The 23,017-nt window shown below is 36.2% G+C and overlaps 1 protein-coding gene across 23 annotated transcripts in view; it reads left to right on the top strand.

Annotated features, from left to right (window-relative positions):
* UBE3A (ubiquitin protein ligase E3A) overlaps positions 1-23,017 on the top strand; it is a 51,872-nt gene extending 28,855 nt beyond the window's left edge. For all 23 annotated transcript variants that reach the window (XM_086880599.1, XM_023948734.2, XM_023948740.2 and 20 more), the window contains 9 exons: positions 2,913-3,223; positions 6,310-7,565; positions 14,506-14,650; positions 18,231-18,436; positions 19,996-20,160; positions 20,542-20,697; positions 20,792-20,865; positions 21,334-21,477; positions 21,699-23,017. In XM_086880599.1, the coding sequence (XP_086736725.1) occupies positions 2,913-3,223; positions 6,310-7,565; positions 14,506-14,650; positions 18,231-18,436; positions 19,996-20,160; positions 20,542-20,697; positions 20,792-20,865; positions 21,334-21,477; positions 21,699-21,819 (2,578 nt within the window). In that variant the 3' untranslated portion in view covers positions 21,820-23,017. The remainder of the gene's footprint in view (positions 1-2,912; positions 3,224-6,309; positions 7,566-14,505; positions 14,651-18,230; positions 18,437-19,995; positions 20,161-20,541; positions 20,698-20,791; positions 20,866-21,333; positions 21,478-21,698) is intronic.

The raw sequence follows: 23,017 nt of genomic DNA, 5'->3' as shown, positions 1-23,017 counted from the left end.
TCAGGCACAGCATCACCAGCCAGGCCAGGGATGGTATTGTCCTCTGCTCTGCACGGGGGCAGCCTTGCCTAGAATATTGTGCGTGCAGTTTTGCATGCTGCAATATGAGAAAGATACGAAGCTATTAGAGAGCATCTGAAGGAGGTCTACAGAGATGGTGAAAGGCCTTGAGGGGAAAGCTGTAAGAAAAGTGGCTGAGGCACTTGTCTGTTCAGCCTGGAGAGGGACACTGAGGGGAGACCTCATCAAGGTTACAGCTTCCTGATGAGGGGAGGCAGAAGGGCAGACACTGATCTCTTCTGTGTGGTGACAGGACCTGAAAGCATGGCATGAAACTGTCAGGGAAGATTTCAGTTAGATATTACGAAAAAGTACTTCATCCAGAGGGTGGTTGGGCACTGGAACAGGCTCCCCAGCGAAGTGGTTACAGCACCAGGCTTGAGTTCAAGAAGCATTTGTTAGGCACATGGTGTGATTTGTGATGATGGCTCTGTGCAGGGCCAGAAGTTGAACTTTGATGATCTTTATGGGTCACTTCCAACTAAGGATATTCTGTGAAATTCTAATACTGCTGTATTCTAATATTGTTTGCTTCCATACTTGATTTGAAAAAAAAAAAAAAATCTAAAATACAGTCAGTCAGACCTTCTGTCTCTAATAGAGTTTCTGAGAACTTGAGTCAATGAGTCTCCAACCACAAGTCAAAATAAGTGTTTGTACAAGCAGCCTTATTGTAGTCATGACAAAGTTTGAGAAGTAATTGGTAGCTAAAAACTAAAAGCGAAAGAAATACTGTGTCCTTCAGAAGTTAACTGTTGGAGCCAAGTCTAAGTTTAGCTTTATCTGCTGGCATCTCAGACATGACCTGATTAAAGTGGAGTGTTGTTTAAAATAATAAAATGTGCTATTAATGTATCAGTGTTTATACATTGATACAACTTTATTCAAACTAGGTGTGTGAGCTAGGAATGTGTGCGTATTGGTGGCTACAGCTCAGGTATAAAAATTCAGCTTTTTCATATTAAATACTTAACCTGCTTACAAATTACAATATTTCACAGTCTAAATCTGGAGGTCTGGAATGATTGAAAGTCAGGAATGATTAAAGCATAAAATTTTGCATTCAGAAATAGTTGTCTCTGAAATAATTTACTGGTCCAAGTTGTATTAAAATGCTGCTGCTTTGGGAGGGGGGTGAGTGGTTTTTCTTAAAGCCACTGTATTAATGGCTGAAGTATGAGAGACAAGATTAAAAAAACCTGCTTATTTTTAGATGTACATGGAGAGAGGCAGATTTTCCTAAGTCTACATATAAAAATGGGGAGACCAGAACTCTTTCCTTAGATTAGAGTATAGCTATTCCCTGTTACACAGTAATGGTTTTAATGGTATTACTCATGCTGCTTTTTCTTTCCACATCCATCTCAAAGTGCCAGGGAAACCTTTCCCCTCAGTTGTTTTTTTGTTTGTTTTCTTTTCATTGGAACATACTGGGGCATTTGAAAGCTCAGGTAGACATCAAATTGTTTTCCTTGTAAGATATATTTTCTTCTCTGGGATCATGAGATCTTGAAGGGTGAAAAGAAGGAAGCAAAGGTCTTATTGCTGAGTAACATACACCTCAGTAGTCACTCTCAGAACACTTTCATTTAAAGTGACTGCATTGAAACTGCCATTTAACCAGCCATTATTAACAGTGACGTGCAGCAAGTGCTGAGTAGTACCAGTGGGCCTAGCACTTCATTTCTGAAGTACTTGTTCTGCAGAATCTGTGCATGCATCAACATTAGGAAAGGCAGTTTTAAGTTAATACTGCAATTTCTGATGCTCTAATCTTCATAGTACTGTATCACTAATGTACTGTAAAAGGCCTGTATGTTAAACCTAGTCTGAATGTTTGAAATCTTTCATAGTTGGTAGTTTTCATTTATAACTTAATATCTTAAATGAAGTCAAGGTTTGGGGGTTTCTTTCTGAAATGTGGTCAAACATGGTGCTCTTGGTGCTGCATGCAGCTGCTTCTGTCCTGGTTACCTGCAGCTTTCCAGTAATTTCTTTACTATTTGCATGGTTCTGTAGAAGTCTGTGACCTTATTAATAAGGCAGTTACATTTTCTTTTGTGCACATATACAGTACTGAGCACTAGACTTGTACAGCTGAGATTTTTCATACTACATACTTGCCATCTATAATGGCAGGAGAACCAAGGATTTTGGAGACAGTGCTTTTTGGGGTTTTTTTTCCTTTTATTTAGACAACTATATAATTTATTTAAGCTGAGGAGAAATATATCCAGCCTTGATCTTATCTGTAATTGTGTTTTTAGCGTCAGTTTAATTAATCAAGGAATATTTTTTGTACAAATTTAAGTAGACTAAATATGATAATTTAGTCATCTGGAATTTTGTTTAAATTGGTAAAAAAGTGTAGTATTGATAGTAGTGCTAAATAAATGTCTGAATTGTTTGTATTTGATGCCTCTTTCATCTGGCAGTGGCAACCATGCCTCAGTACTATATATTAGATTCAACACCTGTACAACATCCAGTTCTGTTTCAGTTGCAGCCTTGTTTTGCATCCAGATTGCTCTTTTTTTTAGCAACAGTTGAGATTGTTCAGAACTGTACAAGATTGTCTCCACTGTAGCACTACCATGGATAGCTGAAAACGGTGCATAAACAGGATTTATCATTTACTTACATAGAACCCACAAATTAAATTGTGTGTTAAATATATTTGCATTTGTCAAGATGAGAATCCTGCATTTAAAAAATCTTCTGATGTGTTCTCTCTGACAGAAATCTTGTGTTTCAGTTCCTAACTAATCTCTGCCTTGCTGATGCTATTGAATGAGCTTTGTATGTGAAAGCTCCACTAATCCTTGTACTTACTGTTTGAATGTTTGCTACAGGAAGCGAGCAGCTGCAAAGCATCTAATAGAGCGCTACTACCACCAGTTAACTGAGGGCTGTGGAAATGAAGCCTGCACGAATGAATTTTGTGCTTCCTGTCCAACTTTTCTCCGTATGGATAACAATGCAGCAGCCATTAAGGCCCTCGAGCTTTATAAGATTAATGCAAAACTCTGTGATCCTCATCCCTCCAAGAAAGGAACGAGCTCAGCTTACCTAGAAAACAATTCCAAAGGTGCCCATAACAATTCCTGCACTGACAGAAAAATGAACAAGAAGGAAATGCAAGGCCCAAGAGATGATTTTAAAGGTAAGATGTTTACCATTTTCCTAAAATAAAACACATTTCATATGCACAAGTACAAGCCAACAGAGTTCACTCTGATGGTGTTCTACTGACTTTAGTAAAATACAGTATTAGACAATTGAGTATTTTATTATGGATTCAGAAAAATGGAAAAATCTGGATCTTGATCACATCTTCGTTAAAATCTAAATACATTTGTTGTCTTACAAGAATAATGATTTTTGCAAATATGGAAAAGCTTTAAGTGCTGTTGTATGACTGTTTTAGTTTTGCTAGTTTTGTAATTATTCTGCAGTTAATAAATTATAAAAGTTATACTTTAACTACTTCCAGAATCTATATTAAGAAACTTAACAGACGAAAGAAATGTTTCTGTGGGTGATAGGCAATGCATTCACTAAGATAAAAAATATTTAAGCAGTTATTTTTAAGCCAGTGTAAAAAAATATACTGTTCTGTACATGTTTTCTAACTTCTGTTTGGCTTTTCAAACTATTTTTAATAGTAAATACATACTAATAGAATAATTTTACTTGTCACCAAAACCCATGAGGCAGACACGTCCAGAAACCAGGCCAAATGTTTTTTAAAGCCATTAACCTTTGAGCAGACCACCTTCAAGTATTGTGGCAAAAAGTGGTATAAACACAAGTCCAGATTCATTTATTTTAGTTAAAGAAGTTGAAATTGTTTACAGGAAAGATTAAAAAAACCCTACAGAATTAGCTGTAAAACATAGTACTGTGTTATAAGCAACCCAAGATGTTCCAGTCAATAGCAGCATCAATTTCTTCTTTATCTGATGCAAGGATAAATTTGCACCCAAATTATTTATGATCTGAATAAGCAAAGAGGCAAACATTAGGAAGAGGAAAGGAAAGGCAATGTATCATTAGATGATACAAGAGGCACAGTAAGTCTGTTTTGTGATTTATCTCTTGATTTTTTTGTACTTTCAGTGGAGCTTTTCAGATACAGACTTTTCCTTTTTCTGTCTAACCATCCCTGCTCCCCAAGACAGGTACCCAAGAGTCTTCTCAGTCTGCCTCCAGAGACAGTCTGTTGGCTACAGCAGTAGCTCAGACTTCCTCTCTTGTTACATCACAAGTATTGACCTTTCTTTGTAGCTGTATAGATAGAGGGCTTCAATGCATTCTTAAAACTCATCTGAGGCTTAGTTACATTTAGATTTGGGTGATGTCTAAGGAATCTAGCACTCTGATTTTTTTAAGGTCTATCTGCTACAACGGTTATAGGGAAACCTGCAGCAAAGTTTTGCAAAGCCAAGGAAAAGGATGTGTAGTTTGCTTTTATACTTGACAAGGGATTTAAAGTTCTAAATAAATTGAAAGAAATAGTCTTCGGAAATAATTACTTAAATTACTTTTCTGGAGTTCTTGAAACACTAAAACCTTTAAAAGAGTGAATGAGGAATTCCTGTTTTAAGTATGGAAATCTGAAATTTGTTATATTGTTAAATTGTCAACTTACACTGATAATTTTTATGCTATGAATAATGTCTGTGGTCCTTATTTTGAGGAACCATCTCATGGAACATCATCTGTATTAGCAGATAAATTTCTTTCAACACAAGAAAATTAAGACTTCTTTTAAGACAAGTTTTGCTTCCTGAGCATGCACTGCAGCAGATAAAAATTGATGTTGCACTAAGCTTGCATCCTTTCATAATGTTTTCAATAGAGCTGTTTTTTTAACACGACAGATTTGAGTTATGAGCTTTGTCAGTGTCTTCAGATTGGAAGTCAGTCTAAGCCTAGACATAAGCTTCACCTTTCTTGTGTTATATGTGCTCTAAGAGTAGCTTGGGGTTCTGTGAAAGTCAGTAGGATATCTGTCTTTGCATCATCTAGTTTGTATTTTTAATTTAATGACTTCTTGAAATGAGTGTCAGTGCAGGTAATCACATTCCAAAATATTTTAATGTACATCTTTTTTGAACATCTTTATTAAAATAATACATTTCTGCAGACGTAGGTGGTTCTAGCATGGTTGGTGAATACAGTTCTGAGATGGTTTCTAGATCTCTAGAGATGCTATTAAACAGATTCTGTTTTAGTTCTAAATTATGTGTCAGTTCAGAAGAATCTGCTTAAACTAGTATATCTTTTCAGGGTCTGATCCTGTGGCAATCCTACTGTAAATCATCACCTGATGTGAAAGCATCTGTGGGTTTTGTTTGAAAAGTAACATAGAAAGCTATAAATAATGTTTTCTTTCTGTTTTCTAAAGAGAAAGAAAGATTTCAAATAACAAATGGACCCTTCAAATGACTTATTTTGTATCAGGAGTTTGGGGAGAGGGAGAACAGACAGGTATTTGGAGCAGATGTGTGTAAACCATCTTGTTCATCTGAATTGCATGTTGATAAGTATACCCAAGTTGCTTATCTTAGTGAGGCCTAATGTACAGAGAGATAATCTACATGCCACACTATATGTGTAATTTAGAAGGCAGCATAAATTTCAGAGCATATATTGAGTTTTTTGGGAGGGTTCTCAGGCATCAATTTAGTCTAAAGACAGTTGCAGAAAGCATTAAAAAGATAAATAAGAAGTCTTATATTCCCATTAACATACAACAAAACAAGTGATTGAATCTTTTCTTCAAGATCTGGTTTGAAAAAAGAAGCTGATACAGTCTAGTTTGTTTAGTTTAATGACTTACACATTAACTGTACAGATTTACCAGAAGACTATTGTCTCAGCCTTATTCATTAAGTCTTTTAAAGTTTAAACCTCTGATTGCACTTGTTTCGACAATACTGTAGTGTTAACTATCAGATGTAATTAATTGGCTGCAAAATAGTTTCACCATTGTGCACATTCTCTGATTGACATCCATGAATAAAATATTTTACAAAGTCAGTGAGTGAAATCATGATTTTTCATGCTAATGAAGTGTTAAAGTATCTGTCTTGAATTTATTCAGCATTGACACTGTTTTTTGCAGTTTTAGTGATGATAAAACATGGAGATTTCTTGGGTAGGGCAAACTAAGTATTTGTACTTAGAAGTATTTTATCTTTTTTATTTTATCTTTGTAAAACTAATATCTTTATATTTTTATAGATGTGACTTTTCTAACAGAAGACAAGATATATGAAATTCTTGAGCTATGTCGAGAAAAAGAGGATTATTCCCCTTTAATCCGGGTGATTGGGAGAGTGTTTTCTAGTGCTGAAGCGCTGGTACAGAGTTTCCGAAAAACCAAGCAGCACACCAAGGAGGAGCTCAAGTCTCTTCAAGGAAAGGATGAAGACAAAGATGAAGATGAAAAGGAAAAAGCTGCCTGTTCGGCTGCTGCTATGGAAGAGGATTCTGGTGCATCATCATCTTCATCATCAAGAATAGGTGATAACACACAGGGAGATAATAATCTCCAAAAACTAGGCCCAGATGAAGTGTCTGTAGATATTGAAGCAGTCAGACGGGTCTATGATAGGTTACTTTCTAATGAAAAAATAGAAACTGCCTTTTTAAATGCACTTGTGTACTTGTCACCTAATGTGGAATGTGACTTGACTTACCATAATGTGTACTCTCGGGATCCTAACTATCTGAATTTGTTTATTATCGTTATGGAGAATGGCAATCTTCATAGCCCAGAATATCTGGAAATGGCTCTACCGTTGTTTTGCAAAGCAATGAGCAAACTACCCCTTGCAGCTCAAGCAAAACTGGTCAGATTGTGGTCTAAGTACAGAGCAGATCAAATTCGGAGAATGATGGAAACATTTCAGCAGCTTATTACTTACAAAGTCATAAGCAATGAGTTCAATAGTCGTAACCTAGTGAATGATGATGATGCTGTTGTTGCTGCTTCAAAGTGCTTGAAAATGGTTTACTATGCAAATGTAGTAGGAGGGGATGTGGATACAGATCATAATGAAGAGGAAGATGAAGAACCCATCCCAGAATCAAGTGAACTAACTCTTCAAGAGCTGTTGGGTGAGGAAAGAAGAAATAAAAAAGGTCCTCGAGTGGACCCACTGGAAACTGAACTTGGTGTTAAAACTATAGATTGCAGAAAACCACTTATCCCTTTTGAAGAATTTATTAATGAACCACTGAATGATGTTCTAGAAATGGACAAAGACTATACTTTCTTCAAAGTAGAAACAGAGAATAAATTCTCATTTATGACCTGTCCCTTCATATTGAATGCTGTTACCAAGAACCTGGGATTGTATTATGACAATAGGATCCGGATGTACAGTGAAAGACGCATAACTGTGCTCTACAGCTTAGTTCAAGGGCAGCAGCTCAACCCCTATTTGCGACTGAAAGTGAGACGTGATCACATCATTGATGATGCGCTTGTCCGGGTAAGTGCCGCAGCAACACTGAGCTTGGGTTTTTTGGTTCTGACTAGTGCAAACAGCACAGGCTTGGAGTAACTGAAAGGGACTCTTGTGTGCATGTACATATGCTAGATTTCCTCTGGAAGAATCTCAAATAGCTTTATTGTTTGAATTCTAAACATGATGCTGAAGATTTCTGTGTTCAGCAGAAGTACTTCTCAGAGTGGTTGCAGATTTAGGTGTTTTAAAGTGTCAGGTAGCACTTATTCCCCATTGTCAGATCCTGCACAGATCTTGATGGTGAGAGTGACTAACTTCTGTTTCTTTGTGTTCTTCACTGGCCTGGATCGTCTTCTGATGGGAGGGATTTTCAGATGGAAGTTAGAATTAAAACATTTTAGTTGTGTACTCTTCTTGTGGACTTAAAAATTTCTAGAAATAAAGCATTATTTTAATTTGGTACAAATACTGATACAACTGAGAAAGGAAGACAGACCTGTTAATACCAGTGAAGTGTGAGAGCTGGCTGTTTCTGAATATGCTGACTGCTTAAATTAAAACTTAATGCCATTTCTTCATGCATTTTTAGTTGAGGGGACTCATACAGGATACAAACTATTGTACAATAAATAGGTCCATATATGACCTTAATATGTTATTTAATTTTAGGACCCTTCCTTTTTGGTTAAAGCTGGTAATTTTCAAAAACTCATTTTCCAATGTTCTATTCTTAAAGAATAAGGTTTGCAAATTTTTAAATTTACCCATGGCTTTAAAACTTGTCACTGAAGACCCAGACAGGTCTTGTTAAGAGAGATTTTAAGGAAATTATCTGATTTTGCCTCTCAGCCCAGCTGTTACTTGTAGTTAAATTTGATGACTTTAGCTGCCAGTGAAGGTAATTGTGAGAGCCCTAAGTGACCTCCTACCTGGTTTTTCTGTATGCCTAGGAATTTCCAGCTGGGTTAGCTGCTTCTTGGGAATTGCTGATGCTATGACTTGTCAAGAAAAACATTTGTCTTTAGTAGCAAAAGAAAAAATGAAATTGCAGTACAGAAATGGCTTCTGTCTGTAAACTCAACTTTACATTAGGCAAATAAATATAAAAATACTGTGTAACAGTGTTTTTTTAAGAATACCCTTTGTAATTTCACTACCTATCAGACTTACAGTTGTGTCCAGTTATGTTTTGTCATGTTATTGTAATGGAGTTTATTCCCTGAATGATCAACTTTGGACACATAAATTCTGGAAAAAAGGGAGGGCTAATACTTTAGGAGAGGATGAGCTAAAACAGCATAAGATCTAGTTGTAGGTTGTTTTTTTCCATGTCAGTTCCAGCAGAGCAAAAGCAAACCTTCCTCTTTATGCTGATAATAAGAAGGTGTGCTGGTTTCACAGAGAGTGCCTGATCTTTTCAAAAATCACATGCTGTTGTTACTGGCACTATCTGTAACTGGTCAAAAAGCAATTTTAGTAATTTTCGCAATTACTTCCTAATTGATCTGAAATAAGTCTGGCAAAAGCTCATCATTCTCAATGCTTAAAACAGTTTACTCTGTCTCTGATGGGAATCTAAGGTGGGTACCATGAGCTTCTGTAGCAGTACTGACAGCATCAAACCTAAGTGAAAGCTGCACTGGATGACTTTGCATCAGGGATGCCTGCAGTTTTGGGTGTACAGTATTGAACTTAGTAAGGGTTCACTGAAAAATACCAGAAAGATCTGTCTAAGAGAATAAGCTTCAGTAGTGAAAGCACATTCTTAGGTCTGCTCAGTGACAAAATATTTCTGAACATGCTTATTATACAGGTAATTAATTATGAGTGCCAACATATTTACCCTCGAATTTCCTTTTTTTTTTTTTTTTACCTTCAGAGGTTTGAATATTTACAGACATTTTTGAATTGTGACTACTATTTATGTTACTAGACCTGTGTCTTCACAGAAAAGTCAGTAAGACTTTTTGGAGTATCTGTGGAATCTCTGATAACTTCCAGATGAAAACATTTTCAAGAATATTGACTAAAATGAGGCCGAGAGTGTTACTCATATTTTCCTTATTGATGTTGAATATTTTTGAAACAAATACATTGATCAGCCTTCGCAGTTTCTTGCAAACACACTAAATACTGGCTTTCTGATAATTAGTTGAGCTGATGAAGTCAGTACCAAGCTGTTTTTCTCCTATTAATACTTAATATTTTAGCTTTTGTAATTCAATATGTATATATTCTCATTTCTTGGATTTCATTAAAGCAAATATGAACACTGGTAAGTGGTTTTTTTTGTTACTATTATTAATGTAGGACTTCTTTCTTTCTACTAAGAATCTGAAGCAATAATTTTTAAGTACCTTTAAGGCATTATCTTGTTTAGAATTGCTTATTGAGAGAATCTTAGTTCCCTAAAACACATGCACCTAAGGAAGAATCTTATTTATAAACTCCTTGTTCAGTTTCTTTGCACGTGTGAAATTTGCTTCAGAAGCTTACTTTTCTTTTTTTATTGGAAATGATTTAATGTAACGTCTTTCTTTGTAATATATATTTATTGTATACTTATTTGTATGTATGTTAGTCTGAAAAGTCACCTGGGGACAAGGATGGAATGTTAGAATTTGTAACACTTTAGTCCCCACTTTTTTTAAGGAACCCTTATATTTGGGAGTTGGTAGCTCAGTTTGCAGTTCATGAAAGCAGTTAACATGTTTTCTTCTGTCTAGCAGCTTTAATAGCTGTACTGCTGAGTCACTGTTGTGTGAGTGTGGTAGTAATGAAAGGAAATATATCCTTAAATCCTCTCTTCTGCCTTTTCATTCCCCAACAGCTGTTTCTTTCATCCCCTTCTTCTGAGTTTACTCTTTCTCCACCCCCATGGCCCAGGTTAAATGTGGCATTCTTCTCAGGTAGCAGTCATTTAAAGGGTGTGAGTTATGACACACAGCTTCTGCAAGTGGAAACGTGATGGTTTCCTTTAGCAGCATCAGGCTTGTACTTGCTTGCAAGTTAGAAACTCAAAAATTTCATATGGAATGTATACAGCTAGTGGGCAGCAACCCTCTCCTGCTTGTAAATGACTCTGCTGAGTGTATTGATGACCGAAATTCCCTGTGACACCTGAACCCAGTAGGCAGATACCTCTCCTGTACTAGCAGCAAAGTACCTCAGGAGATTTGACGTTGTTTCAGATGTTGAAGTTTTATGTGTTCAGGTGAAAATATCAGCACTTGGTTGTATGCAGAGCATGTGACTGTTGCTGTGTTCAATCTCCAAATACATGAACTGTAAAGTACAGCTGGAGGAAAGGCTACTTTGTCACTGTAACTACCTTCCATGCTGGTTTTTAAAAAAACATGTTGACCAGCATATGTCATGATGTGTCACTGGTAGTTTCAAGCTTAAATTAGCTCTGTTTTGTCATTTTTGCTGTCTAGTGTGGAAAGTCCTGCATCTGCCTTAAAGAGAACTTTTATAATATGTTGGAAGTTAAGATGGTTTGTGATTGTTTTTAAATGAATAGAAATTAGTTCAGTTGCCATCTGTTCTAAGCAGGTCACCAAACTGGTGTTATATTAATCTTTTGAATGTTGTCATATTTCTGTTGTTCAGTGAATGTTCCTGTCTGTCAGGAAAGCAGTGTTACTCTGTAAACAAAGTAAAATCACCCAATGTCTTTAGTTGTGGTACAGTGTTGTGTTTCAGCAAACAATACAGATATTCTTTATGATGCCATCTCTCAGGTTTCAGCTTTTCAATTGATACATTCTTCTGCTGCTTTAGACATACTACATACCTGCTTTGTAGGAAGTCCCTGGAAAACATAATGATTATTTCAATGAGGGGACCTGTCAAACCCTCATGACAGAAAACAGCTTCTAAAACCTCAGAGTTGGATTGTGTTTATCTAGCAGTATCTATGTTGACAGTGTTGAGGTGGCTCTGATTATTCAAAGAAAGGACCCAAAAAACCCAAGAACCAGACAGCAGTAACTGAAGTTCATATTTCCCTGCTACAGAAACACTGCTGCAGTTCTGCTAAAGTCCTGCACCTCCTTACTGTTGTGCTTGCTGCTTTCCAGTGCTTTGCCCAATGCATTCAGTTTTTATTGTGAAGCATCAGTGTTGACACAGATATTCAAAGGAGCAGCTAAACCCACAACTCTGAGTTGAGCAGCTTAGCAGAATTTTCCTGCTTATAGAATCTACTTCAAGGAGCATCAGGCTTTGCTCAAAATACTGGCTTTTGGGTAATCCTTTATCTGACTCCCTTGCAGACATCCAGTGCACTGTTCTAATCTGCCTAGCCAGCATTGCTCAACTAAGACTGCTTCCTTCCTCTTTTTTTTATGTTGTTTTTGTCAGCCAAAGAATCATTTTTGAAATTTCTTTAACTGCTGTATATGTATAAATATGAGCACTTAGTGCATTTCCATGACACAAGAGAGTCTCCACACTATGACATAGTGTGTCACTGCTGTTCGAAAAGAAATGTAAATACAACTATGCTTTCTCAGAACTCATGGAAATTCATAAATCATTCAATATAGTAATTTACTGATGGTAAAGACTACAAAGCCAACAAAGTCGTGACTGGGGAGAAAAAAAACCACAGCTTTATTGCTGTTGGTTGTAAGTGGACGGGATCCAAGTTGGAGAATTTCTGTCTGTCCAGCTTGAATGTTTAACCCGTATTTACAGTTTTAAAGTAAATGCTAGTTCTCTGTTTTTCAGAAGTTGCAAGTTGTACTTGGAACATGGCTTAAGCTTCATTCTTGTCCTAGAAAGAGAATTTTTTACACAAATGGTTTAGGTAGTATATAACTAAGTTTTTCAGAAAATGTTGTAGTTTTGATAGAAATACAGACTAAACTCACTTGCTGTCATTATATGGGATCTTCATGGCTTGCCTTCATTTTTTTTTAACTGAGATTTATATGCTTTGAAGTTACACTCTCTCTCTTGACAAGTTTAGTTTCCAGTACCAGGTAGTGTAATTTTTTCTCCACATGCTCCTTTTGCATGGAGTGCTTAAATATCTTCAAACCCGTTATGATAACCCGCCCCCAACTATGTCACCCATCCTGCCCTGCTGTGCTTCTTGGATCGTGTCTGGCTGACTTGGCAGGAGAAAATGTTTCTTGCTGGTGGTGTAATTTTATGAGTCAATGGTGTCATTACTGCTGTCTTTACCTTCTCTGTTCTGTTCCTGTTTTACTTTACGCTGCTGTAGTAAAATTCTGGTCTGTAAAGAGTGTTGGCATGTGTGGATAAGGTAGGGTAATGAAATAAAAAGTAAGGTTTAGCATGTTAAGGACACCTGCTGGTACATACGATTTGCAGTAGCCCAAATCAGAGGCAAATCTCACAAGTAGTATGGTCTTGGTAGAGGAGTATACAGGTCCATCTGTGTCTTAATTTACTGCTGCTGAGTTTTCTATGCCACATAGGTATATTAAGTCTAATTGTGGTGCATAAGTGTAACCAGTCTGTTTATGCTTTTAAATAGCACATTTCTTATCAGCTTCAAAATATTCTTGCTTAACTTCTGATTTACTGAGAGGATATGTTTTTGGTGTAAGTAAGTGAAGGACCTGGCAATGTGCACTCATAGCCAAGAAACCCAGCCATACCCTGGGTTGCATCAAAAGCAGCATGGCCAGCAGGTCAAGGGAGGTGACTGTCCCCTTCTACTCTTGTGAGACTCCCCTCTGGAGTGCTGCATCAAATTCTGGGTCCACAGCAAAAGAAGGATGTGAACTTGTTGGGTTGACTCCAGAGGCGGGATGCAAAAATGATCAGAGGGCTGGAGCACCTCTCCAAGAAAGACAGGCTGGGAGAGTTGGAGTTGCTCAGCCAGAGAAGGTCCCTGGGAGACCTTACAGAAACTTCCAGCACCTAAAGGGGAGCTGATGAGAGCTGGAGAGGAAGTTTTTACAAGGTTATGTAATGATGGGACAAGGGCAAATGACTTCAAACTACAGGGAAGAGGTTTTGATTAGCTGTTCAGAAGAAATTCTTTACTGTGAAGGTGGTGAGGCACTGCAGCAGGTTGCCCAGGAAAGCTGGGAATGTCCCGTCCCTGGAACTTTAGGTTTAAGCACAGTTTAAGGCCGTGCTGTATGGGTCTTTGAGTGAGCTGTATTACTGGAATGTGCCTCAGCCCATGGCAAAAGGGTTGAAACTAGATTATGATTCCAGGTCCCTTCCAACCCAAACTGCTTTGTGATTCTGTGGCCTCTAATGGCCTTTATATAGACTTGAAACCTTTTCTTGTAAAATATCAGACTTTCTATTTGGCTTTAACTGAATTTTTACTTTCATGGCAGCATTGCAGTAGATCTGTTTAAACTGAAGAAATAAGAGCAAGAGGGTTTTGAGACTTCCTCATTAGGGTCAACGAGAGTGGGTTGATTTGACTGTAATATTAGTGTATTTTTTGTTTTCAGGGTTTTTTTCCCCAGCTCTTTGTTTGAGAGATGCATCTACCTCATCAAAGGCTTGTTTTGTCTTCCACTCTGAAAACATATCTGTGTAATCCCTTCACAAAGCCATTTATTGTCAGACATGTAGATCATATTGCAGAATCTTCATTGTCAGATGAATTTAATTATCCCATTAATACATCTTGTACTCTTCCTTTTTCTGTGAATTGTGCGCAACACAATGATAACTTGTTTTAAATAAGTGCTTAAAAGAAAAGAAATAAGAGAATGTCAACAGGCACTGAGCTTTAATGGGCTGACAGATCAGTTCTGTGGTAAGTTTCTTGCTGTTAATCCCCAGATTCTAAAATATGCTTAGAGTGGTCTGGCATTATCATTGATTTCTCTTATTTTACTCTTGTGATTTGTGTGTACTTTCTTCTTAATTTTGGAGGGTACTTTTGTTTTCATTATTTGATACTAAACTATTCTAGTAAACAGATTTACTAATGAAATATTTCTTTCTCTTCACTCAATAGCTAGAGATGATTGCCATGGAAAATCCTGCAGACTTGAAGAAGCAATTGTATGTTGAATTTGAAGGAGAGCAAGGGGTAGATGAAGGAGGTGTTTCCAAAGAATTTTTTCAGCTGGTTGTGGAAGAAATCTTCAATCCAGATATTGGTATGGTTTCTAACAATTTACTGATTTTACAGATTTTTCTCACAAAAGGTTGGCCTGGATGATCTTCTAAACTGGATTGTTCTATGTTTATGCTTTTTGTATCCACTGCTGCTTCTCTCTGAAGCTCTCCAGATTCGTTGATGGTCAGGAGAGTATTTGATGCACATTGAGGATCACTATGTTGTCAGCAGTCATTCTCCTAAAGGAGGAAAGATGGAAGGAGTAACTGTGTAGTTAATGAGAACCATCATTACTTGTTTGGATAGAAATCAGTAGTACAGGGTTTCTTTGCAGGGTTCCTTTGTTCTCTCACCTTTCTCCTCACTTTGCTTTGTGATTAGCTTCTAGAATTAGTAATCAAACCAAAGAGGAAGAGCTTCTGCAATAAAGCAAGAGTAGGACTATGGTGAGTTTTTGAGTTATTTCCTCCACTTCCTCCAGCTTAATAAATCCCATAGTCACAGTTCTACATATCCAAAGTGTGACAGCAATATCAAATTTGATTATAGTTAAAGAACCAAGAGTAATTTGATATATTAGAGTCAAAATTTTATGTTTGTGTTTCAGCAGTCATACTTCCATCATATTTTTTTCCCTTGCTCCCTGCACCAGTGATTTAAGTAAGGACATGCTTCTTTCAGTGTGCAGCTTTTCTGCTGCTCTGGCAACATGAAAATGTTATAAAAACATAATACTTCTTGTTAGAATAGAAAGTATACCTGCCAGATTCCTATAATTTCACATTTTACATGAAATACGATGTTACTTTGTAGTTCCTGTAATGGCTTCCATTAAACAAGTCTAATAGCTCATGGCTGTTAATTTGGTTTCACTGGACTATTTTAAAAGAGAAAGCTGTTGTTCCTGGTTTTGGAAAATTGCTGAAAATACACAGAAATCTGTTTTGACTGGATTAGAGAGAAGGTATCAGTATCAAGTACCCAGAATCAGTAACAAAAATCTGAACCTTGGCACTTGCCCTTCACCAAAGGCAAGCCAATTCTTATGACAAGTGGTACAGAACCATAGCTAAGTCTTACTCACTCTGAAAAATGCTATTAACTTGGAGAGATTTGGAATCTGAATTAGCTTACTTTGAAGTATGGCAAAATAAAGAACTCTTAGTACTTTGATTGATGAAATTTTATTTTCAACGTAAAATAAATACATTTTCAACTTGAGTTTATCTAAACAGAAGTTGTGTAGGTGTATTGAAATATTCTTTATTTAGTAATGCTGAAGTATGCTTAAGCTAACATCCAAGCACTGTGTATATACGCCCTGCATTTAAAGACAGGTAATAGATTAAAGATGCATACATGTTTAAGTTTTACTTCTGTTTTAAAAGTGTAAAAAAGTATGTACACATTTTGTTCTCGAAGTAATTCTGGGGCAGGAAAAAAGCTTTTTATTGGCTTTTGGCATAAATGTGTAAAAGCAGAAAATGTAGCTTGCATTCAGTGTGTTTGTACATATATAGGTATATGCATATATACAGTTCATGTGCATATATACAGTATAGCAGTTCATGTATGCACCAGATATACCAGGTGTGACTTTTGTTGATTTATAAATGCTTTCTTTACCTGAGAAAACAAAGGGGATCATTTAAATTGAATTTTAAATGTCTGTCCTCTAATAGGTATATTTGGAGAGATGTATATTGTTACTACAATTTCTTTGACTTTTTGATTATTTCCATATTAAACTACTGTAAAATTTTACTCAAAGGAGGCAGTAACTCACAAGAAATACTGGTAAAGGTATTCCATGGTAAAGGGGAAGAAGAAGTGATAATTTCATGTAGCTTCAAGGGCAGTTGTTTTCCCCTTCTCGCAGATTCCTGTTTCTTCTGATGTTTTATTATGATTTTAATGTGCTGTAGTCTTAATTTTGGTAAGGGAGTAAAACACTGTATTTCACCTTAACTTGTTTCCAGGTGTGGGTCTGAGTAAACTGTTGATCCTTCATTATTAGACATTTGCTGGAGTTGTTTGTTTTGACAGTCCAACTTTTCCATCTTATTCCAAAAAGTTCAAGACGTTGCTTTATGTATCAGTAATCCAGAAGTTACCTCAGTTCAGAAAATGGCATACAGGATTCTATATAATGTTTGGCCTATATATTCCTGATTTGCTCATCCATTTCTGATTTCCAGTTGCCTTATCTGATGGGTCAGTCTGTTATTTGTGTGCTCTCCTAATGGCTGACCCAGCCCTTATAGTCACTTTATACATAATCCATTCTGGGGAATAGCCAGAGTCTTTGAATGAGCTTGCAGTTTATTGCCTTACATGGAATGAGGAAAGAGTCTTTATGTCATGACTGAAGATAGTATTTTCAGTCTTTAAAGTAATCTTGTGTTCATGTGGCTTTGTAATCAGTTGATACATATGCATAGGTTGAAAACAAGAATATGTTTTAAGAGCTGACAAGATAAAATTCCACATTGTGGAAAATGTAGTTGATATGCTTCACCACATGGATCTGACTTAGGGTGTGTTGAGAATAAGGAGAAGGTTTTCTTAGGGACTGCTGGAAAATTCTGACAGCTGTACAAGCAGCAGGTGATTTGGGCTGTACCTGTCCAGGGTGGTCTGTCTCTCACCTTAAATCTTTGGGGTTTGCATTTATCTTGCTTCAGTACCTAGACAGGTAAGCAGTGGGTTTTATTGTGGACTTCATTTAAATAATATAGTCTGTGCACTCCAGTTGCATAAACAAGACCTATCTTGTATCTTACTACAGCCAAAACGGTAAGGAACTGTGCCTGTCTCTTGTCTTCACGTTTTCTACCTGCAGCTTCTGGCATGTACCAGTTCAGCTATTTGTTGAAGTCTTCAGTGCTCAGCTCATGAGCTGGGCAGGAAATTGGTCACCTGAAATAGTGAACCGAATGAGAGAAGCTAAACCATTCGCTTTAGACAGTGACAAGCTGTTAAAATTGCAACCCCCTTATTGTAAGGCTGTGGTCCATTTTCCCCTCATTGAGTTAAAATGTGTATAATAGCTGTAGTAACAATGGTCCTTGGAACAAGCAAACTAATCTAAATAAAACAATGTGTGATGGCCAATCCCTGCTCCATCATCATACCTTCTAATTAAGTAGTAGGACTGCATCTAAGTGCTGTTCCTTTGCTGGAACTGGCCTTTGAGGAAAGGCTGTCACTTTGTAGTAATTCAGGATTGTTTAATCCACATTTTTGACTGTTCTTTTCTTATACTACTGTATTTATCAAAGTCACAGTCGCTGTTTTCAGTGTGCTGCTGGTTCCTCTGTAGTGAAGAGGATCAAAGTTTGTGTTTATGCAGCTTGAGTGTTGCAGGATATTGTATCACAGTTGTCTTGCACACTTTTAGTGGTAATATGAGTAACAGTGTTTTGAGCAGCTCCAATCACCCTTAGGTAAGTAGTTTCTCTTTGCCATTCAATTCATTATAATGTTAAGTTAAACATGTCTTAAAGGCTAGTGCAAATAGGTATACAATGGTATGTTTTATGTGCCATTTTTATTGAACTGTAACCATAATTGTTCAACTTTTCTTTTTTTTTTTTTTGTTTTTTTTTGTTTTTTAACAGGGATGTTCACATATGATGAGTCTACAAAACTGTTTTGGTTTAATCCGTCCTCTTTTGAAACTGAGGGTCAGTTTACCCTGATTGGCATAGTTCTGGGACTGGCTATTTACAACAACTGTATACTGGATGTACATTTCCCCATGGTTGTCTACAGGAAGCTAATGGGCAAAAAAGGAACTTTCCGTGATCTGGCAGACTCTCATCCTGTAAGTTCGTTATGTTCTTTGAGTTTTCTAGTACATTTTCTATGCAATAATTTAATCTAAACACAAGATCACTGTCACAAGTGAAAGTGAAATAACCAGTGATTTGCATTCAGTCTGTATATGTTAAAATAAATTCATAAGCAATAAAACTTCTTGCTACATTTGGAGGAGGCAAAATTGTAACATCAATGAATAGGGCTCAGTATCAATAAAGCTCTATTTTTTTTACTACATAAACTCCTAAATGTTATTAAGCATAAACAAGCACATCTCTTCCCAAAGATACTTCTAAAATTTGGCTGTTTATAGCTATTTGTAGAATTAAATTTCTACCAAAAGAAAGCGTAGGTAAGAGTAACATGCCAAGGTGTGATGTTCTTACTGGGTTTTGTCTAAAGCAAGAGACAGATGAGGCAGCTTAGGAATATCCCTTCTGATAGCCTATCAGAATCTATCAGAGCCATGATCAGTGTCCATCTTCCCACACACATTCCCAGCCAGTGGCTGTACACAAGCAGTGAGCTATACATGTGCTTTATTAGATAGAGCACACAAATGTGTGTGCAGGATGTCTTGGCCCTGCTGCTCCTGCAGTCAGAGATCACCAGTGGCATCCCCTCATGTTGCTGGTAGGAGTTGTTAGTAAGCTTAATTTTGTTTCAAACCATGGGACAGTTGCCTTTTATAAGCAGTTACACAAAATCTTCATCTTTAAAAAAAAAAATTAGGAAAATCATACTGTCTAAAAAGAATTTGGCTTTCATTTTTGAAAATGGGGCATGTGTAATCAAAAAATACATTATCTGGTCTGCTTTGGATGGCTGCGTACAACAGTATTCATAAGTCCCTACACCTCTATTGCAGCCAAATAATTATTCCTTTGCTGCATAGTCTTTGGTTTCCAAGAGAATCTTGGGCTCTTCCTAAGGGAGGAAGACTGGTTGCTCCTTTGAATAGAGCAAACTCTTACAGGTAGTTTCAGATTCCACTTGGTATATTGTGGCCTAACTTGTGAATTTTTATTTTAGGTTCATAAATGTCTTCTTACGTTAAAGACTGCCCCATCTGTGTTGCTTCAGGATTGCTTCCTAGTTGGTTTGAGTTTTAAATAAGAAGATAAAAGCCTACTGTCTGAATTTTATCTGATACAAAATACAGGAGTTTCTTTGATTTTTAACTCATAAACGTTTCTCTTAGTAGTGTAACATATTCTTGATGCCTTAAGTAAAGGTTCAAAAGACTTAAAAGAAGAGGTTATTAAAGGCTCTTAAACTGCAGGCTTGACCATTGCATTTTTGAAGATTGATGAGTACTAAAAGGCTCTTTTAAGGGAGTTATCACTGATTGCAAGGTTTCTTTTTATCTTAGTATCTTCTATTGTTTCTCTTTACAGATACTCAGCTTAAACAGTTTTTTGGACTGCTGAGAGATTTTTAGGTGACTTGTGTCATAGAATATAACATCCCTTTTTTGAGGCCGGTGATCTCATGTCTTCTTGTGTTACTTAGTGGAATCTATCAAAGTTTATTTTGACAGACATGTTTGTCTTATTCTTTCAGGTTCTGTATCAGAGTTTGAGAGACTTACTAGAGTATGAAGGAAGTGTGGAAGATGATATGATGATTACGTTTCAAATATCTCACACGGATCTCTTTGGCAATCCAATGATGCATGATTTAAAGGAAAACGGTGATAAAATTCCTATTACGAATGAAAACAGAAAGGTACACTCAGCTTTTTAAACACAATGTGTAGTTTTCTGATATACTGTATGTAGAATTACGTAGAACCCTGCAAAGGTCTCACTTAAAAAATTTTAAGTTTTAAAGGCTTTTAAAATTGCCATGGCACAGTGTGGTTGTGAAGAGAAAAGGCTTCTCTTAAAGAAGGCATTGATACGTGGGTACAGAGCTTCTGGGTGGGATGTTTGACCTGTCTGAACAGTATTTGAGACTTTCTCTTTTGTGTTGCTGAAAAAAAGTTGAACTCGGATAATTTGCGTAGAATTACAGAATTATATGTGTTCTGGGTTCTTTTATTTTTGGGAGGTACTTGAAGTGGCATGTGTTGAAGCACTAAGGTTTTTGGCATTTGTTTCCTTGCAGGAATTTGTCAATCTGTATGCTGACTATATACTCAATAAGTCAGTAGAAAAGCAGTTCAAGGCCTTTCGGAGAGGATTCCACATGGTGACCAATGAATCTCCTTTGAAATATTTATTTAGACCAGAGGAAATTGAATTACTTATTTGTGGAAGTAGGGTAAGAATTTTGAATATACACTAGGGAGTGGAGCTTTTTTTTCATCCTGAGTATATAAATAGTGGTCATCTTTAAATATATCATCTTCTTACAGAATTTAGATTTTCAAGCACTAGAAGAAACTACAGAATATGATGGTGGCTATACAAGAGACTCTCTTATTATTAGGTAATCTTTTCTGATTTTGTAAAGATAAAAAGCTTCATCTGCTTTTTTCTTCGTAGTGAATTTAATATTGTATTATTTAGTATTTTTGTAGTACTGGAAATGCAAATGCCATATGTGTAATTTCAATTTTCTCAAGTATTGTCAGTAGCAAAAATGAGAGGATATATGCATTGTTGAATCAGTATAATTCCTTAGGAAACATGAATAATAAGATGTCTGCAGAACACAGCCAAATTAATGTTTCAAGACTGTTAAACTGCAGTGTCTAGTAATAACTATTTTCTGATCTCTATTTCTGAATTTCATTTATTGGTAAATACATTCTGAGAGTTTTGGTTTATGAATGCAACTTGTAAACTTGATGTTAAGACTGATTAAAATTATTACACCTTCAAAGCTCAATTACTTTTGAAATTATACCAAAGAAAGTTTTACATTTTATTTACTCTTTGATTTCTTCTTTGTTAGGGAATTCTGGGAAATAGTCCACTCATTTACAGATGAACAGAAAAGACTATTCTTACAGTTTACAACAGGCACAGACAGAGCCCCTGTGGGAGGACTTGGAAAGTTAAAGATGATCATAGCCAAAAATGGCCCAGATACAGAGAGGTAAAAAAAAAAAATAAATTCTACATTTTGCTTGTTTTTTATAAATGGAGGGGAATTCTGTGCTTTTAAATTACTGACCTAGTAAAACCTAGTTAAAGCTGAAATTTGAATATATAAGAAAATTTTATTTTCTTCAAATTCATTATTTTGAACTTGTAAAATAGAGATGTATTTATTTTGCATGTTCCAAGATCTGAATTCTTGTATTTTTTGTCCCACAGGTTACCTACATCTCACACATGCTTTAATGTACTTTTGCTTCCGGAGTACTCAAGCAAAGAAAAGCTTAAAGAAAGATTATTGAAGGCCATCACATATGCCAAAGGATTTGGCATGCTGTAATAAGTATAACAAAAGGGATGAAAAAATGATGGTGATGATGTCCCTGTCCAAAAAGGCCATAAGATAGTGAGCTACAGTAGTCACCTGTGTTTGTGCCTCCCTTCTTTACTGGGGACATTGGGCTGGAACAGCAGATTTCAGCTGCTTATATGAACAAAATCTTTATTTTTTCTTTTAGCGTGAAAGTGTTACATATTCTTTCACTTGTATGTACAGAGAGGTTTTCCTGAATATTTATTTTAAGGGTTAAATCACTTTTGCTTGTGTTTATTACTGCTTGAAGTTGAGCCTTTTTGAGTATTTACAAGAAAACAAACTGTACTCTCCCAAGGAAAATATTGCCATCATTTGTAGACCATGTAACCTTCAAGTATGTGCTATATTTTTGTCCCTGTATCTAATCAAATCAAGAACTGTACTTTTTGAAGAGTTTGCTTTTGAAACTTGAAGTCTTGAAAAACAGTGTGATGCAATTACTGCTGTTCTAGCCCCCAAAGAGTTTCTGTTCAAAATCTTAAGAATCAATAAAGATGGAAGGGAGAACTTGGAATGTTAAATTGCAGCCTTGAGAACTTTACTTTAGTCACAGCACAACAATTAAAATTCATTTCACTATATGTTGTCTTCACATGTCTTGTAATAAACTGTGTTTTTAATTAGGAAACATTTCTTAGCATATGAAAGGGTAGAAATTTTAGTTACTTTTTTTAAAAAAAGACGTTTACTGGGGAAAGTGCATTTTCAACCGAACAGCTTTAGAGTAGGGAGTGAAGTGTCTGGAAAAAAGATAGGAAGTTTTGCTATATTATAAACAAAGCATGTGGAAGTGCACTTAAAATGAAGTTCTATTCTTAATTGCCTATTATGTTGACATTTAAAATAGACAATCCAAAGTCTTCCCTACATGTTATGTCATCATCATTTATTTAATGAATCATTTTTCCTACCTATCAAGGCACATGATCAGTGTTGCACCATAGTCTAAAGGGATGGCTACTGTATTTTAATCTCATCTAACAATAAGCAAAATTGAACAATATTAAACGTGAGGCCTACTTCATGTTGTACACTTCCAACCATTAAATAAACTGTTAGAAAGTAAGTACTAAGGTTATGTTCATCTACTACATAAAGTATTCAGTAGGTTTTTAATTTAACTTTACAAATCATATCAGAAATAAATCCTTTACCTTTCTTA

Source organism: Cyanistes caeruleus, chromosome 3 (assembly GCF_971803275.1).
Source record: "Cyanistes caeruleus chromosome 3, bCyaCae1.hap1.1, whole genome shotgun sequence".
In the NCBI taxonomy this organism is placed as follows: Eukaryota; Metazoa; Chordata; class Aves; order Passeriformes; family Paridae; genus Cyanistes; species Cyanistes caeruleus.
This window is presented reverse-complemented; position numbering and strand designations above follow the sequence as displayed.